The sequence below is a fragment of the Chiloscyllium punctatum genome, chromosome 18 (assembly GCF_047496795.1).
Source record: "Chiloscyllium punctatum isolate Juve2018m chromosome 18, sChiPun1.3, whole genome shotgun sequence".
Lineage (NCBI taxonomy): Eukaryota > Metazoa > Chordata > Chondrichthyes > Orectolobiformes > Hemiscylliidae > Chiloscyllium > Chiloscyllium punctatum.
Window position 1 is genome coordinate 97,204,084 of NC_092756.1, and position 20,853 is coordinate 97,224,936.

Sequence of the window (20,853 nt, forward strand, 5' to 3'; positions counted from 1 at the left end):
GTTAGATACAGAGTGAAGCTCTCTCTACACTGTCCCCCATCAAACACTTCCAGGGACAGTATAGGGTTAGATACAGACTAAATGTAGTGCACCTATAATTCTGTTATTAGTATACCCTCACAATCTCCATGGCCAATGGGAATGCCAGCTGCTGCCTGAATACTCCATTGTTAATCCCTGTAAACCTCCAGGTGATAAGACCATGGGCTAAGTAGGCCATTTGGCCCATTCACTGAGATCATGGCTGACCTGATCATCCTCAACGTCACTTTCCAGACTTTTCCCCATAATCCTTGATTCCCTTACCAATAAACATCCGTCAGCCTTGAATGTACTTCATGACCCAGCCTCAACAGTTCTCTGTGGTAAACAGTCCCACAGATTCATTCTCCTCTGAGAGGAGAAATTCCTCCTCATCTCTGTATTAAATATGAAATCCCTTACTCTGTGATGGTTCAGTCTGGTTCCACAAGGGGAGACAATGTATCCACATCTCTCCTGTCAAGCCTTATAGGAATCCTGTATGTTTCATAAAGTCACCTCTCATTCTTCTAAGACTCCAATGAGGGCAGGTGACTTTATGAAACATACAGGATTCCTATCTAATCTAATCAGCCTCTCTTCATAAGACAGTCTCTCCATACCTGGGATCAGATGAGTGAACTTCTCTGGACTGCCTCCAATGCCAGTGTACTGGGTGGCTTGGTGGCTCAGAGGTTAGCACTGCTGCCTCACAGTGTGAGGGATCTGGGTTTGATCCCACCCTCAGGAGACTGTCTGTGTGGAGTTTGCACATTCTCCCCATGTCTGCGTGGGGGTGCTCTGGTTTCCTCCCACAGTCCAAAGGTGTGCAGGTTAGGTGAATTGGCCGTGCTAAACTGCCCCTTCAGGGATGTGTAGGTTAGGTGCATTGGTCAGGGAAAATATAGAATAATAGGGTAGGGGAATGGGTCTGGGTGGGATTGTCTTCGGAGAGTCAGTGTGGACTTGTTGGCCAAATGGTCTGTTCCCACACTGTAGGGATTCTATGATAAATCTACTGTTCCTTAGATATTTTGCCCAAAACTATTCATGATATTCCAGTTGGGTGCCTTGTTCAGTTTTAGCAAAACCTCCCTATTGTATACACTATTCCACAGAATCATGGAATCCCTACAGTGGAGGTACAAGCTGTTTGGCTCATCGAGTCTACACTGACCCACTGAAGAGCATCCCGTCCTGTCCCCATAGCCCCGCATTAATGTGGCTTCTCGACCTAGCCTTCTCGTTCCCTTTGAAGTAACGGGGTGAATCTCATTTCGGAGGGGAGGGGGAGGCTGGCGCAGAGGAGAGGGCCCTGTGGAGGGTGTGGTGGGGGAGGGGGTGGGTGGGGGACAGGGATTGGCGGAGGTAAATCCTGAGGAACTCTCACGGAGCTGAGCGGAGAGAGCCTACCTTCTGGGAAGATCCTCTCCGCGTTCTGGATGATGGGCTCCATGACGGTGACGACTTGGACAGAGGACGCCGACGCCATGTCCATCAGCGACACCTTCCTGCAACAGGACAAGAAGGCCGAGGCTTGGTTTCTTTCTCGGAAAGTAAAGATTTCATGCGCGCGGGGTCCCATCCTCCTGTGCAGAACACAGCATGCACCTTCCTCCAATACAGAAGTAAGGCCACCTTCCTCATTACCACCTCCAAGGACAGCCCAACCACCCCAATGTACAATGTGTGGTGGGCCAGACTGTGCACAGCAAGATCCCATAAGCAGCTAGCTGAAAATGACCAGGTTCTCTGGTTTCTGCTTGAAAGCAGTTACTGGTTGAGGGATAAATAGATACAAGGAACTTCTCTCAGGTTCTTCTTCAAGTTAGCAGTTTAGGATCAAAGGAGGGAGTGAGGGGCAATGAGTTGACCTCTTCTGTGAGTGATGGTATCTCACTCCCTTCCCGGTGTGTTCCGGTGGGAATTTCATCCAGGATCCTGTTTCCAATTCTCCTCGCTAGATGGCAATCCCATGAGAGTCTGGATCCAATTCAAGACAGCAACTTCTGAGCTGTGGGGGACATGTATTTTTTTTTAAATTATTCATTCACAGGATGTGGGCATCACTGGCTAGGCCAGCATTTATTGTACATCCCTAATTGGCCAGAGGGCAATTAAGCATCAACCACGTTGCTGTGGGTTTGGAGTTACATGTAGGCCTGGAGTCATGTGTAGGCCAGACCAGGTAAGGATGGCAGATTTCCTTCCCCAAAAGACATTAGTGAACCAGATGGGGATTTCCTGACAATGGGTTAATGGTCATCATTCGACTCTTAATTCCAGAAATTTTTAAAAATTGAATTCAGATACTACCATGGTAGGATTTGAACCCAGCTCCACAGACCATTACCTGAGGTCTCTAGATTAACAATTCAGCAATAATACCACTAGGCCATCACCTCGGTTTTGGCATACTGTGGGAAGCTGAAATGAGGGCACATTCAGGGGAATTATTGATTAGTCATTGGGATAGGGCAGCCCCCTCAGCTTGGCACTGGGTACGAACATAATAATCAGGAGGACCAATAGGCTGTTGGGCACTCCATTCAGAAAGATCGTGGCTGGTCTGACTATATCACATTCCTGCCTACCATGGGTCACAATAACCTTTCTTTCCCACTTGAGGTTTTCTGAGGTTATTTTATTTATTTATTTTGGGGGGGGTGCTTTTTGTCCTCATTGTCACTAACTCAGTTGTTGGTAACACCGTCACATACAGTCGGTCTCCGGGTTGTGAACAGACTTCAGTTGCAGGTTGATTTGTACACAAGTTGGAACACAATGCAGGACGCTGTAAGGGAAAACTGAGAGAATTGCGGTGGCAGGAAATCAGAAACAAAAATGTCACCTGATGAAGGAGCAGTGCTCCGAGAGCTCCTGTTGGACAATAACCTGGTGGCGTGTGACTTCTGACCTTCTCCCCACACTGGAGCTCTCGGTTTCTGGACCCAACCCCCGTTGACTTCCTCCATGATCCCTCTAACTGCTCACTGCTCCTCCAATCACTGGCCACTTCACCTCCACGTTTGATGCTGACAGGTTACCTCAGGAGAGATAAGCCAATCACCTTTCAGGCCCTTGCTTCTCAAGGATCGATCTACTTTGACCAAATTCTCTTCATCTCTGTCCTAAATGGGTGGCCCCTTATTCAGGGGCAGCAATCTCTTCCCCTCACTTGAGGCATAGTGACTCTCAGGTTAAACCACCATCAGTTGTGTGTGTTTCCCTCTCTATGATCTGGTTAGACTATGGCAGTCATACCTGATCCATTATAACCCCGAAACCTGGGAAGTAGTGCTGTCAATCAGCACCTTTCCATTTAGGTTTCATTAATTTTGAAAAGAAGTGGAAATGTTTGGGTGAATGTATGTCCAACTTCAGCAGGATCACCAATCCTGATCACAGGCCCGAGCGAGGAGGACAAAATGGTGTTTGTCCTCTCTGTTGAAGGTAAGTAAAATAACTGCACAGAGGCTAGTAACCCGTCACCCAATCACCCTTTAGTTACACCTGCACAGTACATGGGCTCTGACCAGCCAGCTCAGTGAGGAGACTCTCTGAATCCCCTGTTTATATCTGTCAGCCAGGGCTCCCTGATGGACCCCAGGTTAACAACCCCAATCAAGGATCTCATAGTCAATGAGATCCACCCGACCCTCATTACAATCACTATGGTAACATTGTCAAGCTGCCTGCCAAAGATGGAGACAGATAACATGACATTCAGTGACCTTCCACCTGACCTTTAACCTACCTTTCATCCCTGGGCCAGAGGAGGTTTGGACCTAGCACGATGGCGATGTTACTTGGACTCATTTTGTTCACTTCTTGATATTCCGCCAACTTTGCCAAAAACTTGATGAGGTATCTGGTTTAAAGAAAGATTTATTGTCTTTTATGTCAGATTGAAGTTCTCCCGGCACATCAGGCCTGCAGTCAGCCATTTTATGTGTGTGGTGAGCACTGTCAATAATTTTAACCACTTTGGGCATCACTATCCCACCCAGAGCTAATGTTTTGACAAATACTTAGAGAAAATTATTGGAAAGTGAGAGAGAGTCTGAGCATTAGAATGTAGTTCTCCCCCATTTAGAGTACTCCAGTGGGGGTAGGAGGAGAGAGGTGACAGTCCTGTTCACAACCTCCAACACAAAGGGGATTCTGGGGTTATCTCAGGAATTGTGGGCATCACGGTGGCTCAGTGGTTAGCACTGCTACCTCACAGTGCCAGAGACCCAGGTTCAACTCCCGCCTCAGGCAACTGTCTGTGTGGAGTTTGCACATTCTCCCAGTGTCTGTGTGGGTTTCCTCCGGGTGCTCCAGTTTCCTCCCACAGTCCAAAAATGTGCAGGTCAGGTGAATTGGCCATACTAAATTGCCCGTAGTGTTAGGTGAAGGGGTAAATGTGGGGTGCTCTCCAGAGAGTCGGTGTGGACTTAGATTAGATTACTTACAGTGTGGAAACAGGCCCTTCGGCCCAACAAGTCTACACCGCCCCGCCGAAGCGCAACCCACCCATACCCCTATATTTACCCCTTACCTAACACTACGGGCAATTTAGCATGGCCAATTCACCTGACCTGCACATCTTTGGACTGTGGGAGGAAACCCACGCAGACACGGGGAGAACGTGCAAACTCCACACAGTCAGTCGCCCGAGGCGGGAATTGAACCCGAGTCTCTGGCGCTGTGAGGCAGCAGTGCTAACCACTGTGCCACCGTGCCGCTGGGCTGAAGGGCGTGTTTCCACACTGTAAGTCATCTAATCTAATCAAATACTGTGGGATGTTTTAGTCAAATAAATTTATCAACGCACTTTTAAAGAGCACCTTTCAATCCCATAGCCTCTGCCATCTAACTGCGGCTTGGTTAGCTCAGTTGGCTGTATGGCAGGTTTGTGATGTGTTGCCAACAGCATGGGTTCAATTCCTTTACCAGCTGAAGTTACCATCCCTCCTCCCCAATTCTCTTCTCCTCACTTGAGGCATGGTGACCCTCAGGTTAAACCACCATCAGTTATGTGTGTTTCCCTCTCTATGGTCTGTTAAGACTATGGCAGTTATACCTGACCCAACTTGAAAGACAAGGGCAGCTGATGCATGGAACACCACCCACGACAAGTTCCCCTCCGAGCCACTCACCATCCTGACTTGGAAATATATCGCTGTCCTTCAGTGTCACTGGGTCAAAATCCTGGAATCCCCTCCCTAACAATATTCTGTATATTTTTGGTTTTTTTTCTTATTCATTCATAGGATGAGGACATCACTGGTGAAGGCACCATTTATTGCCCACGTCTAATTGCCCAGAGGACAGTTAAGAGTCAACCACATTGCTGTGGGTCTGGAGTCACATGTAGGCCAGACCAGGTAAGGATGGCAGTTTCCTTCCCTGAAGGACAGTTGGATTTTTTTCCAACAATTGACAATAGATTCAAGGTCATCATTAAACACGAAATTCCAGATTTTTAAAAGTTGAATTCAAATTCTACCATCTGTTGTGGAGGGATTTGAATCTGGGTCCACTGAATATTACTTGGCTCCCTGGATTAACAATCCAGAAAATACCACTAGACCAATCCAAAAATCACATCACACAACATCACATCAAAACAACTGCAGCTGTTCGCGAAAGCAGCTGACAACTACCACCTTCTCTTCTCAGGGTGAGGCGCTGATGGCAACTACAACTGAGCAATAAACGGTGGGCCAATCCAGTGACCACCATCTCCCTTAACAGACTTTTAAAAATTAAACCTGCTACAGAAATGCAAGTTGTTGTTGTCCCACACTTTATGCCAAGTTTTCGTTTGGGGAACTAGCAGGATCTATACCAGCAGGAGGTTTAATCTGAGCCATCGGATTCCTGTCTCTCTCTCTCTCTCTCTCTCACTGCACCCCCTTCTCCGTAACCCTTGTATTTGACATTACCGTAAGTTATTGTAGGATTCTGGTGGTAGTTTAGTGCAAACTTCTCTCAGTCTCTCAACCTTCTTGGGAAGATCTTTCTCACTGCAAAAGAGAAACAACAGCAACAATGAGATTCGGGTCTCGGACTGGAACTGCCCCAAACAATTTTAAATTCATCTCAAGGTATCTCCCTCTGACTACCCCTGCACTGTCTTGGAGTACCCTTTGTATCCATGCAACCAAAATCAAAATACAGCCAACTGCAAATCTGAAATAAAAGCAGGAAGTGCTGGAGAAACCCATCAGGTTTGGCAGCATCTGCAGAGAGAGAGAGTAACAGAGTTAATGCTACGAGTCTGGTCTGACTCGTCTTCTGTTTTAGGGCCCAGGTAAATGACCCTGGGGCATGGGTTCAAATCCAACCATTTAGGTCAGGTGTCACACCAGGTTAAAGTCCAACAGGTTTATTTGAAATCACAAGTCTTCAGAGCGCCACTCCTTCATCTGATGAAGGAACAGTGCTCCGAAAGCTTGTGATTTCAAATAAAGCTGTTGGACTATAACCTTTATGACTTCTGACCTTGTCCAACCCCAGTCCAACCCCAACACTTCCACATTCTGACATTGTTAAGTCAATAATTAAAGAAAAGACTTGCAGGGCTGTTGTGTTGTAGTGGAAGAACATCCTTCCTGTCCTCACCTGGCATGCTCCAGACCCACAGCAATGCAGTTGGCTCTTAACTGCCCCTAAATTGGGCCATAAAAAGGGTAGTTTTTGAGAATTCCAGCGAGTGGGGAGCCTGCGGGATTCTCTGCCACACTAAATAGATAGGGTCAAAACATTGCTTGCAAGAAGGAGTTAGATATAGTTCTCAGGGCTAAAGGGATCAAAATGAATGGGGGAGAAATCAGGAATAGGGACTGAGTTGGATGATCAGCCAAAAAGAACAGTGGAGAAGGCTTGAAGGGCTGAATGGCCTCCTCCTGCTCCTAGAATCTATGTTTCTATTGCTAAATTCTCTGTCTGGGAGGGGCTTAATGTTGCATAAATGACAGCATGGATGGCCGAATGGCCTGCTTCTGCATTGGAAATGGGCGTAATGCCCAGAGATTACCCATAGTGAGTGGGATTCCCAATCTCTCTTCGGAGTTACAGAACTGTCATGCTGCAGAAGGAGGCCGTGCTGCCCATTGTGCCTGCCCCATTGCTAACCCCCCAGCACCAATCTCTTTTCCCCCTATGTCTGTCCACCAGTTCTGTCCAAATAACCAGCCAATGCCTCAACTGAACCTGCCTCCACCACCTGCCAGCAGTGGATCCCAACTCCCAATTCTGAGGAAGGGTCACTCATCTCAAAATGTTAACTCTGATTTCTCTCCACAGATGCTGCCAGACCTGCTGAGCTTTTTCAGCAATTTCAGTTTTTGTTTCTGATTTACAATGTCCGCAGTTCTTTCCCACTGTATCCCATATCCTAAGTACTCGCTGTGTGATTGGCGGGTTTTTTTTTTCTCATATCACATTTGCTTTGCTTGCAAGTGATTTTAAATCTATGCCCGCTCACTCTTTTTTGTTTTATGGGCAGAAACAGCTTCTCCCTAACTACTCTGTCCAGCCCACTGATGAGACTGAAGTATCGGATTCAGGTTCAGGTCGGCTCTGAAGATGAGGATTGTGTCCTCTTGGGATTACCTACAAGCTGAACACATGCAAGTGCCAAATGTGCCAGAGAGGAATGTGGAGGCCATGCCAGCTCCCACTCCTGAAGCTGCTGACAGTGGTGGACAGTACAGCATGGTCTGACCCTCATACCTCGGGCACTTGTGTGGCATGAGAGGACTGGTGAACGGAATGAAAATGTGTAGAACCATAGAATGCCTACAGATAGATTCCATTCGGCCCATCGGGTCTGAGCCAACCCTCCAAAAAAGCATCCCACACAGACCCAGGTCTCCCCCCGTCCCCGTATCCCTCCATTTCCAATGGCTAATCCAACTAACCTGCATATCCCTGGACACAATGGGACACAGGTTAGCACGGTGGCTCAGTGGTTAGCACTGCTGCCTCATAGCGGCAGGGACCCGGGTTCAATTCCACCCTTGGGTGACTGTCAGTGTGGAGTTTGTAGGTTTCCCCTGAATGCTCCAGTTTCCTCCCACGGTCCAAAGATGTGCAGTTTGGGTGGATTAGCCGTGGAAAATTGCCCATAGTATTTAGGGATGTGCAGGTTAGGTGCATTAGTCAGAAAAAAAGTAGAGTGATTAGGCAAGGAAATGGGTCTGGGTAGTTTACTCTTCGGAGGATCAGTGTGGACGTGTTGGGCCAAATATTTCCACACTATAGGGATTCTATGATTCTAATTTCCCATGGCCAATTCACCCTAACCTGCACATCTCTGGATGTGAGAGGAAACCAGAGCACCCAGAGGAAGCCCATGCAGTGACGGAGACAATGGGCAAACTCCACACAGTCATCCAAGACTGGAATCGAAGATGGGTCCCTGGTGCTATGAGGCAGTAGTGCTAACCACCACACTGCCAAAATGGCACAGTGGGCAACATACCTGGCAGCTTGGAACCACTCGTCATAAAGGTCAAATGTCATGAGGGGCTGAGGTAATTCACGCAGGTAAGACTTCAATGCACCTACCGCAGAGAGACAGAGACAGAAAGGGACCATTATTTCTGCAGTTGTCTGTCTCACCCCTAACAAAATCCAATGCATTCCAGAATGAAAATGTCAGTACCGTTCGCGAAAAGCCTCATACAGAATATTATTGAACCAACCAGAAATGGTGCCTTGACCCAGAGGGGCTATCACGCACAACTGAGCAACTTCCAAAACCATCAAAATCACCGTGACCTTTTCTTTTTGTTTTTAAAATGACTAACCATCACCAGTAGTTACCCGGGTAGCTAACTAATGTCTTATAAGAAACGCCCCAAATGGGCAATAACATAGACCTATAACACTGAGAACCTGGTTTCAGGTGTGGCTGGCCATAACGAGAACTAACTAATGAAGAGTATTAACTAATTCCCATGACCAATTGAAAGGACTGTTCACATCAAACATGTTAATGCCACAAAATAACACGTGTTAAGGAGGTGTCAGTGAACAGTTTCTTTCGGCCGTTCCGCTGAAGTAAAGTTACCCATTTTTATTTTCAATTATTTTTAAAAAGATTTGCAGAATTAGAAATTCAGAATGCAAATGGAATTAATGGCAAGTGTCTGATTTTAACCACTCATCTTGGTAAACCTAACAGACTGAGTAGATATCTGCATCAAATTCTCCCGAGACAGGGAGAACACGGAGTTAGATATAGAGTAAAGCTCCCTCTACACTGTTCCCCATCAAACACTCCCAGGGACAGGGACAGCACTGGATTAGGTACAGAGTAAAGCTCCCTCTACACTTTCCCCATCAAACACTCACAGGACAGGAACAGCACAGGGTTAGATACAGAGTAAAGCTCCCTCTACACTTTCCCCATCAAACACTCCCAGGACAGGGACAATAGTGTTGGAGGTATTATCCAGTTACTCTCCTGTACAGATTGAACCGGTGAACCTTACCTGCCACAGCGTGTGGATCCGATTTGAATTCATCGGGATCAAAGGTGCCACTGTCCAGAGCAGATTTTAACCGTTTCAGGACTGAAGCTGCAGCTGCTAATCTGAACAGTCCCTGAGAGAGGTGGAAACTCAGTTAGTTTAGCAAAGTGTTCTGATTTTGTCAGGCTCACAGGGTTACGTTTCCAGGTTACCAATGAGTAGTTTATAGTGACCTCAACATGCAAGAGCAGCCTTCGCTTTGACAGTCAGGAATATATTCCCCTTTAGTTCATTGGCTGGCTCACACTCCCCTCAATGAACTGGAGCTATTTCTCTCAGTCACACATAAGGTGTGGGCAGCAGCAGTAATGTCAGCTTTCTCTCCACAGCCTTGCTTGGGAATGTGCTGGTGAGTCACCATTTTAAACATCTGACCCACAGTGCCCTTAGGGATGGAATTCCAGGATTCTGACCCAATGACAGTGAAGGAACAGTGATATATTTCTAAGTCAGGATGGTGAGTGTCTTGGAGGGGAAGTTGCAGGGGGTGGTGTTCCCATGTATCTGCTGCCCTCGTCCTTCTAGATGGTAGAGGTCATGGGTTTGGAAGGTGTGTCTATGGAGTCCTGAGTGACTTGCTGCAGTGCATCTTGTAGATGGTACACACTGCCACTACTGAGCATCGGTCGTGGAGGAAGTGGGTGTTGTGCTAAACAAGTAGGCTGCTTTGTCCTGGATGGTGTCAAGCTTCTTCAGGGTTGTTGGAGCTGCCCCCATCCAGGCAAGTGGGGAATATTCCCTCACACTCCTGACTTGTGCCATGTAGATGGTGGACAGGCTTTGGGGAGTCAGGAGGTGAGTTCCTTGCTACACGATTCTTCGCCTCTGACCTGCTCTGACCTCCCTTTCCCTGTAAAGGGAAATCCAATCTCTTAGATGGCATATGTTCTGAGATACCCATTCTAAATATTCTGGTGGTCAGTCACACCATTCCACTATAAACCTACCTTAATATAGCCTCAGGAGAGGGACTGCACGGGGTTAGATACAGAGTAAAGCTCCCTCTGCACTATCCCCCCATCAAACACTCCCAGGACAGGGACAGCATGGGGTTAGATACAGAGTAAAGCTCCCTCTGCACTGTTCCCCATCAAACACTCCCAGGACTGGGACAGCACGGGGTTAGATACTGAGTAAAGCTCCCTCTGCACTGTCCCTCATCAAACACTCCCAGGGTAGGGAGAGCATAGGGTTAGACACAGAGTAAAGCTTCCTCAGGATTATCCTGTCTAGGGAATGGAACTTCTGATGTTTTCACGTGTAAGAGCAGGAAGCCTCAGTGATATTTTCATTTCCTGCTTCAGATGAGCTAGGTTATGTTGGTACTACGATCGTCCTATATGAACTCTGCACTATTAGTCACGTTTTCACGTGTAAGAGCAGGAAGCCAGTCAGTTCTCCCTCTCAGTAACACAGAGAAGTGAAGAAGACAATTCCAGCTCCCACTCGCTGTCCAGGCTGACATCACACTGACTCCGCTCAGGACCAGGATCAAACCTCACACTGAGCACACTTCATATCCCCACGGTGAAATGGTCATGTTCATCTCTCATCCCCACACTCTCTCTCTCATTCTCTGTCTCTTTCTTCTTCCACCTACCTCTTCTTTCATGCCTTTCTCCAGCAGCATCATGACACACGCCTCAATGGGGAGAGCGATTTCCCGCTCGCAGGTTTTCAGATGCTCCTCCAGTGGCTGTCCAAAGGCTGGTTTCCCAGAGCAACCACCTTGCACAGAGAAAGTGGACAGTGTGAGAACAACAGGGGAGGCTGTGAGGATCTGAAACACACTCGCCAAAGGGGAACAAGTAACTCCCCCGGCTCAGTCAATGTGTGAGTGTTAACACTGAGTGTAATTGAGAGTGTGTATGAGTGGAAACGTTGAGAGTGCTTGTGTGTGCGAGTTTGTGTGAGAGAGTTCATATGATTTGATAATGAATGTGTTTATTTGTGTGTGTATGGTGTGGTTCTGAGTGTGTGAGTGCCTGTGATTTGAGTGAGAGTGTGTGCAAGTGAGTGTGATTGAGTGTGTGTATGTGCAAGTGTGTGTGAGTATCTGTGAGTGAGTGTGTGTGAGTATGTGCAAGTGAGTGTGCGTATGTGAGTGAGTGTCTGTATGTGTGTCAGTGTGAGCATGTGAGTGTGTGCATGTGAGTGAGTGTGTGTGTGATGATTGAGTTTGTGTCAGTATGAGTGAGTGTATGTGTGAGTGTCTGTGACTGTGAGTCTGTGTGTGAGTGAGTCAGTGTGAGTGAGTGTGAGTGTGTGTGTGTCTATGAGTATTAGTGACTGTGAGTCTGTGTGGGAGGGTGAGTGTGAGTGTGTGGCTGTGAGTCTGTGTGTGAGTGAGTCAGTCTGTGTACATATATGTGTGCGCGAATGAGTGTGAGTGTGTTTGAGTGTAAGTGTGTGTGAGTATATGAAAGTGAGTGAGTGTGAGTGAGCATATGAGTGAGTATATGAGTGTGAGTGTGTGTGAGCATGTGTGTGTGAGTGTGAGTAAGTATATGACTGCGTCTATGTCTGAGAGAGGTGAAGATGGAAAGGACGATGCCAGTGTTTGAGAGCAGACCATTCCGAGAGATACAATCCTGCTGTTAGTTCAGACACTCACCCGAGGGGCTGGGGCTTGGCCGGACTGTTGGCATTGCAGCATCTAAGGCTCGGAGTGACTTCCGGTGGTAATCAGCCTGCGCTTCCATTAACTTCCAAAAGAGAGAGCGAGATTACATTCCGAGAATACAATACCTCTGATTGCACCAGACAGTTTCCCTGGAGCATAGTCACAATCTCAATAATATGTCTACGATCTTAAACATAACTCAAATACTCCAAGGTGTTTTCAGGGAAATGCTTTCAGGCAGAAATAGGCCTGAGTCACACGATATCAGGACACACAACCAAAGGCTTGATCAGAGAGATCAGTTTTAAAGAGTGACTTAATGGAGGAGATATAGAGAGGTTTAGGGAGGGAATGTCAGAGCTTAGTAAACCCAGGCATCTGATGACACAGCCATCAATGGAAACAGTCCAGCCTCTGAATTTCACCAAGAAACTACCAAACCATTTCTACACCATCCTCTCAACTTCCTCTTCGTTTCAATGTTTCATATCCCTCGATAGGACCATTTCTCAAACATTGTCTCTTCAAGCTGAAAAGTACAAGTCTCTCCTTAGAACCAATGTCATCGATACAAGGAGATCAGCCTCCTGCAATAAAACCCAGGTTTGCTGACCGTCCTTGTGCTGTGGTGACGAGAGCTGAACACTGTACTCAAAGTGCAAGTGAATTGTATCAATTGATTAAAGGGCATTCATATTGGAAGACAAATAAAGAGGCATTTATTTACACTGAGGTGTTTAGTATGGTTAGTCATAGAGATCTACAACATAAAAGCAGACCCTTCGGCCCAACTTGTCCCATGCTGCCCAGTATTCACAATTTAACCTTGTCCCAATTGCCAGCGTTTGGTCCATATTCCTCTATACATATCCCATCCATTCTCAAGTGTTACTGAAATGATGAAATTGTACTTGCTTTCACCACTACATCTGGCAGCAAGTTCCAGACATTCACCACCATCTGTGTGAAACAATTGTCCCTCTGGACCCTTTTGTATCTCTTCCCTCTCACCTTGAACCTCTGCCCTCTCACTTTGAACCTCTGCCCTCTCACTTTGAACCTCTGCCCTCTAGTTTTAGATTCCTCTATCTTATGCATGCCTCGAATCTTTTTATACACCTCTATAAGGTCACCCCTCAGTCTCATATGCTCCAGGGAAAAAGGCCCCAGCCTATCCATCCTTTCCTCATATCCCAAACCTTCCAGCCCAGGTGGCATCCTAGTAAATCTTTTCTGCACCCTTTCTAGTTTAGTAATATCCTTTCTATAATAGGGCGACCAGAATGGCATGCAGTACTCCAAATGTGACTGGAATGCTTTGTCAATATTTGCTTGTGAACAAATCTCCACTGACATCTGGCCATCATCTTCATTAATTAACTGCTAGAAGTTTAATAATCAGGGCTGGAATAATAATCAGCGCAGAATTTAATAAGCACAGCCTGTCACTCTATGGCTTACCACAAAGTTTATCTGAGCGGAGGACTTGCAACAAGAATGAGCTCAAATCGTGACCATGAGTTAGTGGAGTGACACCGGTCAGATGCACAAAGCACGATAGATTCCAATGGAACTAATTCAGGGTAAAAACACCAAGTTCCTAGCAGTTGGTTAATGCTGTTAATGTTATCCTGGCTTCACCACCCAGATCCAAGTCCACCCATTAATTCCATTTCAGAACTATTTAGATGGGCACTTGAACACTACTTACAAGGCTCTCGACCAAGTTTTGGGAACTGGGGTTGGAATAGATGGCTGTTTGATGACCAATGCAGAAACGATGGGCTGAAGGGCCTCTCTCTGTGCTGTAAGACTCTACGACTCTAAGAACAAACCATCCAGCTGGCGATTCTAAGCTCTCGTATCCAGCGATCCATTCTGAAGCAACTTTAAAAATTTGTAACAAAAACTGAAATTGCTGGAAAAGCTCAGGAGGTGTGGCTGCATCCGTGGAGAGAAGTCAGGGTTAACATTTCGGTTCAGTGACCCTTCCTCACACCCTTCTCTCCACAGATAATAAATAAATCAAATCAAATATCCGGGAGGTCTCATTACTTACTGAGTAGAAGTAATTGGAGTATTCCTCTTCCTTGCTGGCAAAGTGATAAAGGTCAGCTGCATATTCATCCTGGAATCAGACCAACAGCCATTAGTTTACTCACTTTCAATCTCTTTTCGAGATCCCCCAGGGGAAGGTGTCAGTATTGGGGTGAGGAGGGAAGGTGAGTCTCCCTTTTAAGCAAATTCAGCTCAATGAGGGGACATGGGTGGTCAGCCATTTTGGATCTGATAAAGGCCGGTTGGAATATTTTCTTCACAGTGAGTGGCCAGGAGATAGCAAGGAGCAAAAGGATAATCCCGAATCCAGAGGGCAATTCACCATAGAGGCTTAATCAGACTTCATCTAGAATAACCACATTCACTTCTGGCTACACCACATACCGGAAAGGGGGCACTGGCCTGGCAGTGTAGGCTCACTGCTACAGTTCTGAATTGGATTGAGAGAGCATGGGATTTACAGTTGCTTTGTATTGCTTTGAGCTGAAACTTTAAGCAATGACCTGATGGGGGTACACAGTGTGCTCTGGGTAGGAATCTATGGACCAACTCTATAAGGACAAAAGGATCAAATTACTGCTGATGCTGCAATCTGTACTGAAAACAACTGATGCTGGATGGTCCCAGCAGGTCAGGCAGCTTCCACGGAGAGAGAGCGATCGAACGTTTCGAGTCTAGACAACTCTTCATCAGAGCTGACCAGAACATCACTTAGACTCGAGATGTTAGCTCTCTCTCTCTCTCCGTGGACACTGCCTAACTCACGCTGATCATCCAGCATCTGTTGGTTTCTATATGGACAGACTCCATGTCGGCACCCTCCACTCCATCCCACCCCCATTCCACCTCCACTCCACCCCCACTCCCACTCCACCCCCATACCCACTCCACCTCCACTCCACCCCCACTCCCACTCCACCCCCATACCCACTCTACCCCAACTCCACCCCCATCCCCACTCCACCCCCATACCAACTCCACCCCCACCCCCACTCCAAACCCACCCCCGCACCCCTCCCACTCCACCCCCATACCCACTTCCCACTCCACCCCCACCGCCACCCCACCCCCATACCCACTCCAAACCCACCCCTGCACCCATCCCACTTCAACCCCACCCTCATACCATGCCCATTCCACACCCCATTCCACTCCCACCCACACTCCACCCCCATACCCACTCCAACCCCACCCTCACTCCAACTCCACTCCACACCCCACCCCACCCTACCCCCAAACCCCACACCCACCACACTCCACCCCCATACCCACTCCACACCCACTCCACCCCCCCACTCCAACACCCACTCTACCCCACCTGCAAACCCCACATCCACCACACACCCCATCCCCACCCAAACTGCACTCCCCCCACCCACATCCCACTCCACCCCACCACTCCCACCCACAGCCGCACCCCCACCCCACCATCACCCCAGCCCCACTCTATATCCACCCCACTCCGAGTTCCACACGAACCTTACTGAGCTCGACCCGTCTCCACATCTCTTCGACATCTTCCTTCAGCAAGTCCAGTTTAGTTGTTGTCGATGAGACAGGTGTTCCCTGGTTGCCTGACTTTGTTGCTTGGTTCAGCCTACAACAGATGACGGAGTGAGAAACGTACACAGAAAGCAAGAGCAGTAGGCCATTCAGCCCATCAAGCCTGCTCCACTACTCATTATGATCATCCAACTCAGTGCCATGTTCCCATTTTCTCCTTCATACCCTTCAGTCCCTTTGGCCCTAAGAACTGTATCTAACTCCTTCTTGAAAACATTCAATGCTTTGGCTTCAACAATGGCAGAGAATTCCATAAACTCCCCACTCTATGGGTGAGGAGATTTCTCCCCATCTCAGTCCTAAATGGCCTACCCTCTATCCTTAGACTGTGACCCCTGGTTCTGGACTCCTACGTCAGACTAAATCTTCTGTCTTGGACCTCAGTCAGTTCAAGAAAGTACACAGTCCCTTGTTCAAGCTCAGAAGAAGCTCTTAGGCTAACAGGAAGCAAAGCGTGGGGATAATTGAGCGCTATTCTGGTTGGCAATCAGTGACTCATGGTGTGCCTCAGGGATCAGTGTTGGGACCACAATTATTTACAACTTATGTAAATGATTTGGAGTTGGGGACCACATGAATTGTGTCAAAGCTTGCAAGGACACGAAGATGGGTGGTCGAGCAAAGTTGTACAGAGGACTGTGACACTTTGCAAAGGGACATGGATAGGTCTGGCAGAATGAGTACAATGTTATTAAATGTGAAGTCATCCATTTTGGTCGGAGTAACAGTAAAAAGGATTATTACTTGAATGGTTAAAAAGTTGCAGCATGTTACTGTGCAGAGGGACCTGGGTGTTCTTGTGCATGAATCACAGAAGGCTGGTCTGCAGGTACAAGAGGTAATTAGGAAGACAAATGGAGTTTTGTCCTTCATTGCTAAAGGGATTGAGTTTAAAAGCAGGGAGGTTGTGTTGCACCTGTACAGGGTGCTGGTGAGGCCACACCTGGAGTACTGTGTGCAGTTTTGGTCTCTTTACCTGAGAAAGGATGGACTGACACTGGAGGTGGGTGCAGAGGAGGTTCACTGGATTGATTCCGGAGTTGAGGGGGTTGGTTTATGCGGAGAGACTGAGTAGAGTGGAATTATATTCATTGGAACTGAGAAGAATGAGGGGGGATCTTATAGGAACATATAAAATTATGAAGGGATTGGATAAGATAGAAGTAGAGAGGATGTTCCCACTGGAGGATGAAACTAGGACAAGAGGGCCTCAAAATTAGGGGGAGCAAGTTTAGGACTGAATTGAGAAGGAACTTCTTCACCCAGAGGGTTGGAATTTGTGGAATTCAGTCGAGGCTTCCTCAGTAAATGTTTTTAACGCTAACTTAGATAATTTTTTTGAACAGTAAACGTATTAAGTGTAATGGGCGGGTAAGTGGAGTTGAGACCATGAAAAGATCAGCCATGATCTTATTGAATGGTAGTCTGGGCCGGACGGCCTACTCCTGCTCCCGGTTCTTACGTTCTAATGAATCTGTGCAGACCTATCCCCACTCACCCCACTTAAACTGTACCTCAATATGCACAATGCTTTGTAAACAGCTGTGCCCCTGTGTGTTTCGATGTGTTCGTGAGCTGTTGGAATATCTCTGTCACTAACCCCTGTCTCTCAGTGTTTGGTTGCGTGTATGTGCACATGGGATATGATGAGTTGGTAAATATTTTTACCGATTCTTGGCGGCTGTCCAGTCCAGCGTTAGTTTGGCCAACTGCTTCTTGTGTTTGAGAACATTTGGAAGTTCCTCCTGTTTGTAAAGAAAGTTTTATTTTATATATAGTAGGTCACTGTCTGCTGGGAACTATACAGGAAGTGCTGCAGATGTGTTGAGTTAGTTCCTCTGGCCCTCACTCAGGATCTGGCCCCCAGCTCTGTGCCAATCTCTGGCATCTCCATTCCTCATCCATGGGCTTCATCCATTGGCAGGGGGACGTTTCCCAGGGATTCCCCTGATTGTATCCGCTGGGAGTTTAGAGACTGAACATTGGGGAAAAAACACATTGAATCATCGGTAGGGTGGGAGTTTTAACAAAGAAAATTCATTCACAGGATAAGGGCATGGTTGGATAGGCCAGAATTTATTGCCTTCACTAATTACCCAGAGGGCAGTTAAGAGTCAACCACATTGCTGTGGGTCTGGAGTCACATGTAGGCCAGACCAGGTAAAGATGGAAGATTTCCCTCTCTAACAATCATTAGTGAACCAGATGCTTTTTCTCCAACAATCAGCAAAAGATTCATGGTCATCATTAGATTCTTAATTCCAGATATTGAATGAATTCTAATTCCATCTTTTGCTCTGGTAGGATTTGTACACAAGTCCCCAGATCCCTGGATTAACAGGGCAGTGATAATACCACTAGGTCATCACCTCCCTTTAATTCACTGCTGATGGTCAAACGTGATCTTGTCTTTTCCTGCTGACCACGTAGGAATTTCTGGTTCACCGTTGACATCCAATGCCTTCAGTAACTTGGATCCCAAGCTCTGGAATTTTCTTCATGAACAGCTCCCTACTTCTTAAAGGCCCTCCTTCAATCTATTCCCTGCACCAGGCTCTTTCTCAGATCTCCAATGATCCTTTGACGTGGCTCAGTGTCAAGTTTACTCACTTCCTGGGAAGGTTGACTGAAACTAAAGGCTCTATATCAAGCTGTTGTTGAGTCCCCACTTCCACTCCACCCACCCCAGATGTTTGCAGCGCCCACTCCTGGCTTTGTGTTAACACCTACACAGTCTAACCACAGGCAGAGAAACAACTCAACCTGCTCCCGGGCCTATTTTTGGACACCGTGACACAACAACAAGCTGCTGAGGCCTGAGAACTGCGGCTTGGTTTTAAACTGAACGGGACATCATCTTGCTTCCACTCTCAGTTGTCGGAGAGTGCTTTGTGCACACGCAGACCTCTGCATGCGAACCTAGCCCATTCACCCACCACACAGTCTCCCCCTCACCATCGTCCCCTCCTCTGAAGGTACACCTGGTAATATCCATAGATCTGTGCCATCAACAAACAGCTCACTCATGCTAAAGAGAGACCATAGGTCCCTCACCATTCACCCCTCCCCTTGGCACACAGTGACCACATCCCCGTTCATTTTACGAAGAGTGACCATAGCTCCCTCCCCTCGGTACAGAGTCACCACACACACCTCACCCATTCATAGAATCCCTACAGTGTGGAAACAGGCATTTGGCCCAACAAGTCCAAACCAACCTTCCAAAGAGTATCCCACCCAGACCTACTCCCATACCCTACTACTCGACATTTACGCCTGACTAACACTCTTAACCTACACATCCCTGAACACTACAGGCAATTTAGAATGGCCAATTCACCTGACCTGCACATCTTTGGACTATGGGAGGGAACTGGAGCACCCGGAGGAAACCCACGCAGACACGGGGAGAACGTGCAAACTCCACAAAGCCAGTTGCCTGAGGGTGTTGAACCCGGGTCCCTGGAGCTGTGAGGCAGCAGTGCTCATCACTGAGCCACCGTACCACCCCTTGGCACAGAGTGACCACAGTCCCCTCCTATTGGCACAGAGTGACCACATGCCTGATAATAACCATCACAATCACAGGGAACTGAACTCTGAGATTTACCCCTGTAGTCTCGGTACAGTGGGGGGAGGGAGGGGGGGGGGTGGTGGGAGGGGTTTTAAATGAGTCACTGATGATCCCATTGCACACGGAAGCCTTGGACTTCACAACTTCTAGTTTTAAAAACAGGAAGATGAATTAAAATAGTTCCAGAATGTGACTGCAGGCAGGCCTGATATAAATAGAACTCTGTGGCTGAGACTAAATCATACAGGAACCATTCAGAATGCTGCCTTTTGCTACATGCTCGATGTCCTGGTTTACTATGGACGCTCACTGTACATAGAGCCCCCCTGTATGTACAATCAATCTGCTTACCTCCGAGAGTTTGTACAGTGGGTCCAGGACGTCCCTCTCCACTTGAAGTTCGTGTTCAATGAGGACCTTTGCTAAAGTATTTTCAACTGAGCAGCAGAGCTCCATCATTTTCCTATAGGGGTAAACCACGAGAAAGAAGAATCATAGAATCTCTACAGCGCAGATAGAGGACATTTTGTCCATCGGGTCTGCACTGACCCTCCGAAGAGCATCCTATCCAGACCCACCCCTCTACCCCATCCCTGTAACCCTGCCTTTCCCATGGCCGATCCCCCGAGCCTGGGCTGTGGGAGGAAACCGGAGCACCCAGAGGAAACCCACACACCCCTGGCAGTTGAATTGGGGATTCGGGACAAACCAGAGGGATTGGTCCCAGTGATTGATGTGGTGCCTCTTTTCCTCAGCATTGACCATCCCACAGTCTTGTCTCAGCCTGCAACAGTAGCCATTGGCTTCTTACCCACCTAATGGGGGACTCGTTGTCCAACTCTCTGCAGCTGTCCTCTATGCTCTGTGACAGCAACATCAGCGGCATCTTTTTCTGTGTAAGAAAGGAGAAGGCATCAGGCTTGAAGGCACCTTGGGACGTGAGAGAGTGGGAGCATGGGGGCTGCAAAGAGCAGGCAGCTCCCGGGTCACCTCAACTCAGAGGCAGCAACAGCATACGAGCTTGGAGCAAGAGTAGACCACCAGACACCCCCCCAGCCCGAGTGAGCCTTCTCCACCATTCAATAAGATCATGGCTGACCTTTTCACAGCCTCACCTCCACTGACCCGCCCTCTCACCATAACTCTCGATTCATTCACTGTTCAAAAGTCTATCTTTGCCTTAAAAAACATTCAACAAGGTAGCCTAAACAGTGTAGAGGGAGTTTTACTCTGTATCTAACCCTGTGCTGTCCCTGTCCTGGGAGTATTTGATGGGGATAGTGTAGAGGGAGCTTTACTCTGTATCTAACCCTGTGCTGTCCCTGTCCTGGGAGTATTTGATGGGGATAGTGTAGAGGTAGCTTTACTCTGTATCTAACCCTGTGCTGTCCCTGTCCTGGGAGTATTTGATGGGGATAGTGTAGAGGGAGCTTTACTCTGTATCTAACCCTGTGCTGTCCCTGACCTGGGAGTATTTGATGGGG

General features: G+C 47.6%; 1 protein-coding gene across 1 annotated transcript in view; it reads right to left on the reverse strand.

The window, feature by feature from the left end:
- The window catches only part of LOC140489385 (SH3 domain-binding protein 1-like), a 71,775-nt gene that overhangs the window by 20,282 nt on the left and 30,640 nt on the right, over positions 1-20,853 (reverse strand). Inside the window, exons 4-15 of the mRNA XM_072588885.1 lie at positions 20,185-20,261; positions 19,721-19,832; positions 17,464-17,540; positions 15,712-15,829; positions 14,234-14,302; positions 12,166-12,256; positions 11,152-11,279; positions 9,513-9,624; positions 8,498-8,579; positions 5,955-6,035; positions 3,779-3,892; positions 1,435-1,532 (exon numbers count right to left, since the gene is read on the reverse strand). Coding sequence (XP_072444986.1) covers positions 1,435-1,532; positions 3,779-3,892; positions 5,955-6,035; positions 8,498-8,579; positions 9,513-9,624; positions 11,152-11,279; positions 12,166-12,256; positions 14,234-14,302; positions 15,712-15,829; positions 17,464-17,540; positions 19,721-19,832; positions 20,185-20,261 — 1,159 coding nt within the window. The remainder of the gene's footprint in view (positions 1-1,434; positions 1,533-3,778; positions 3,893-5,954; positions 6,036-8,497; positions 8,580-9,512; positions 9,625-11,151; positions 11,280-12,165; positions 12,257-14,233; positions 14,303-15,711; positions 15,830-17,463; positions 17,541-19,720; positions 19,833-20,184; positions 20,262-20,853) is intronic.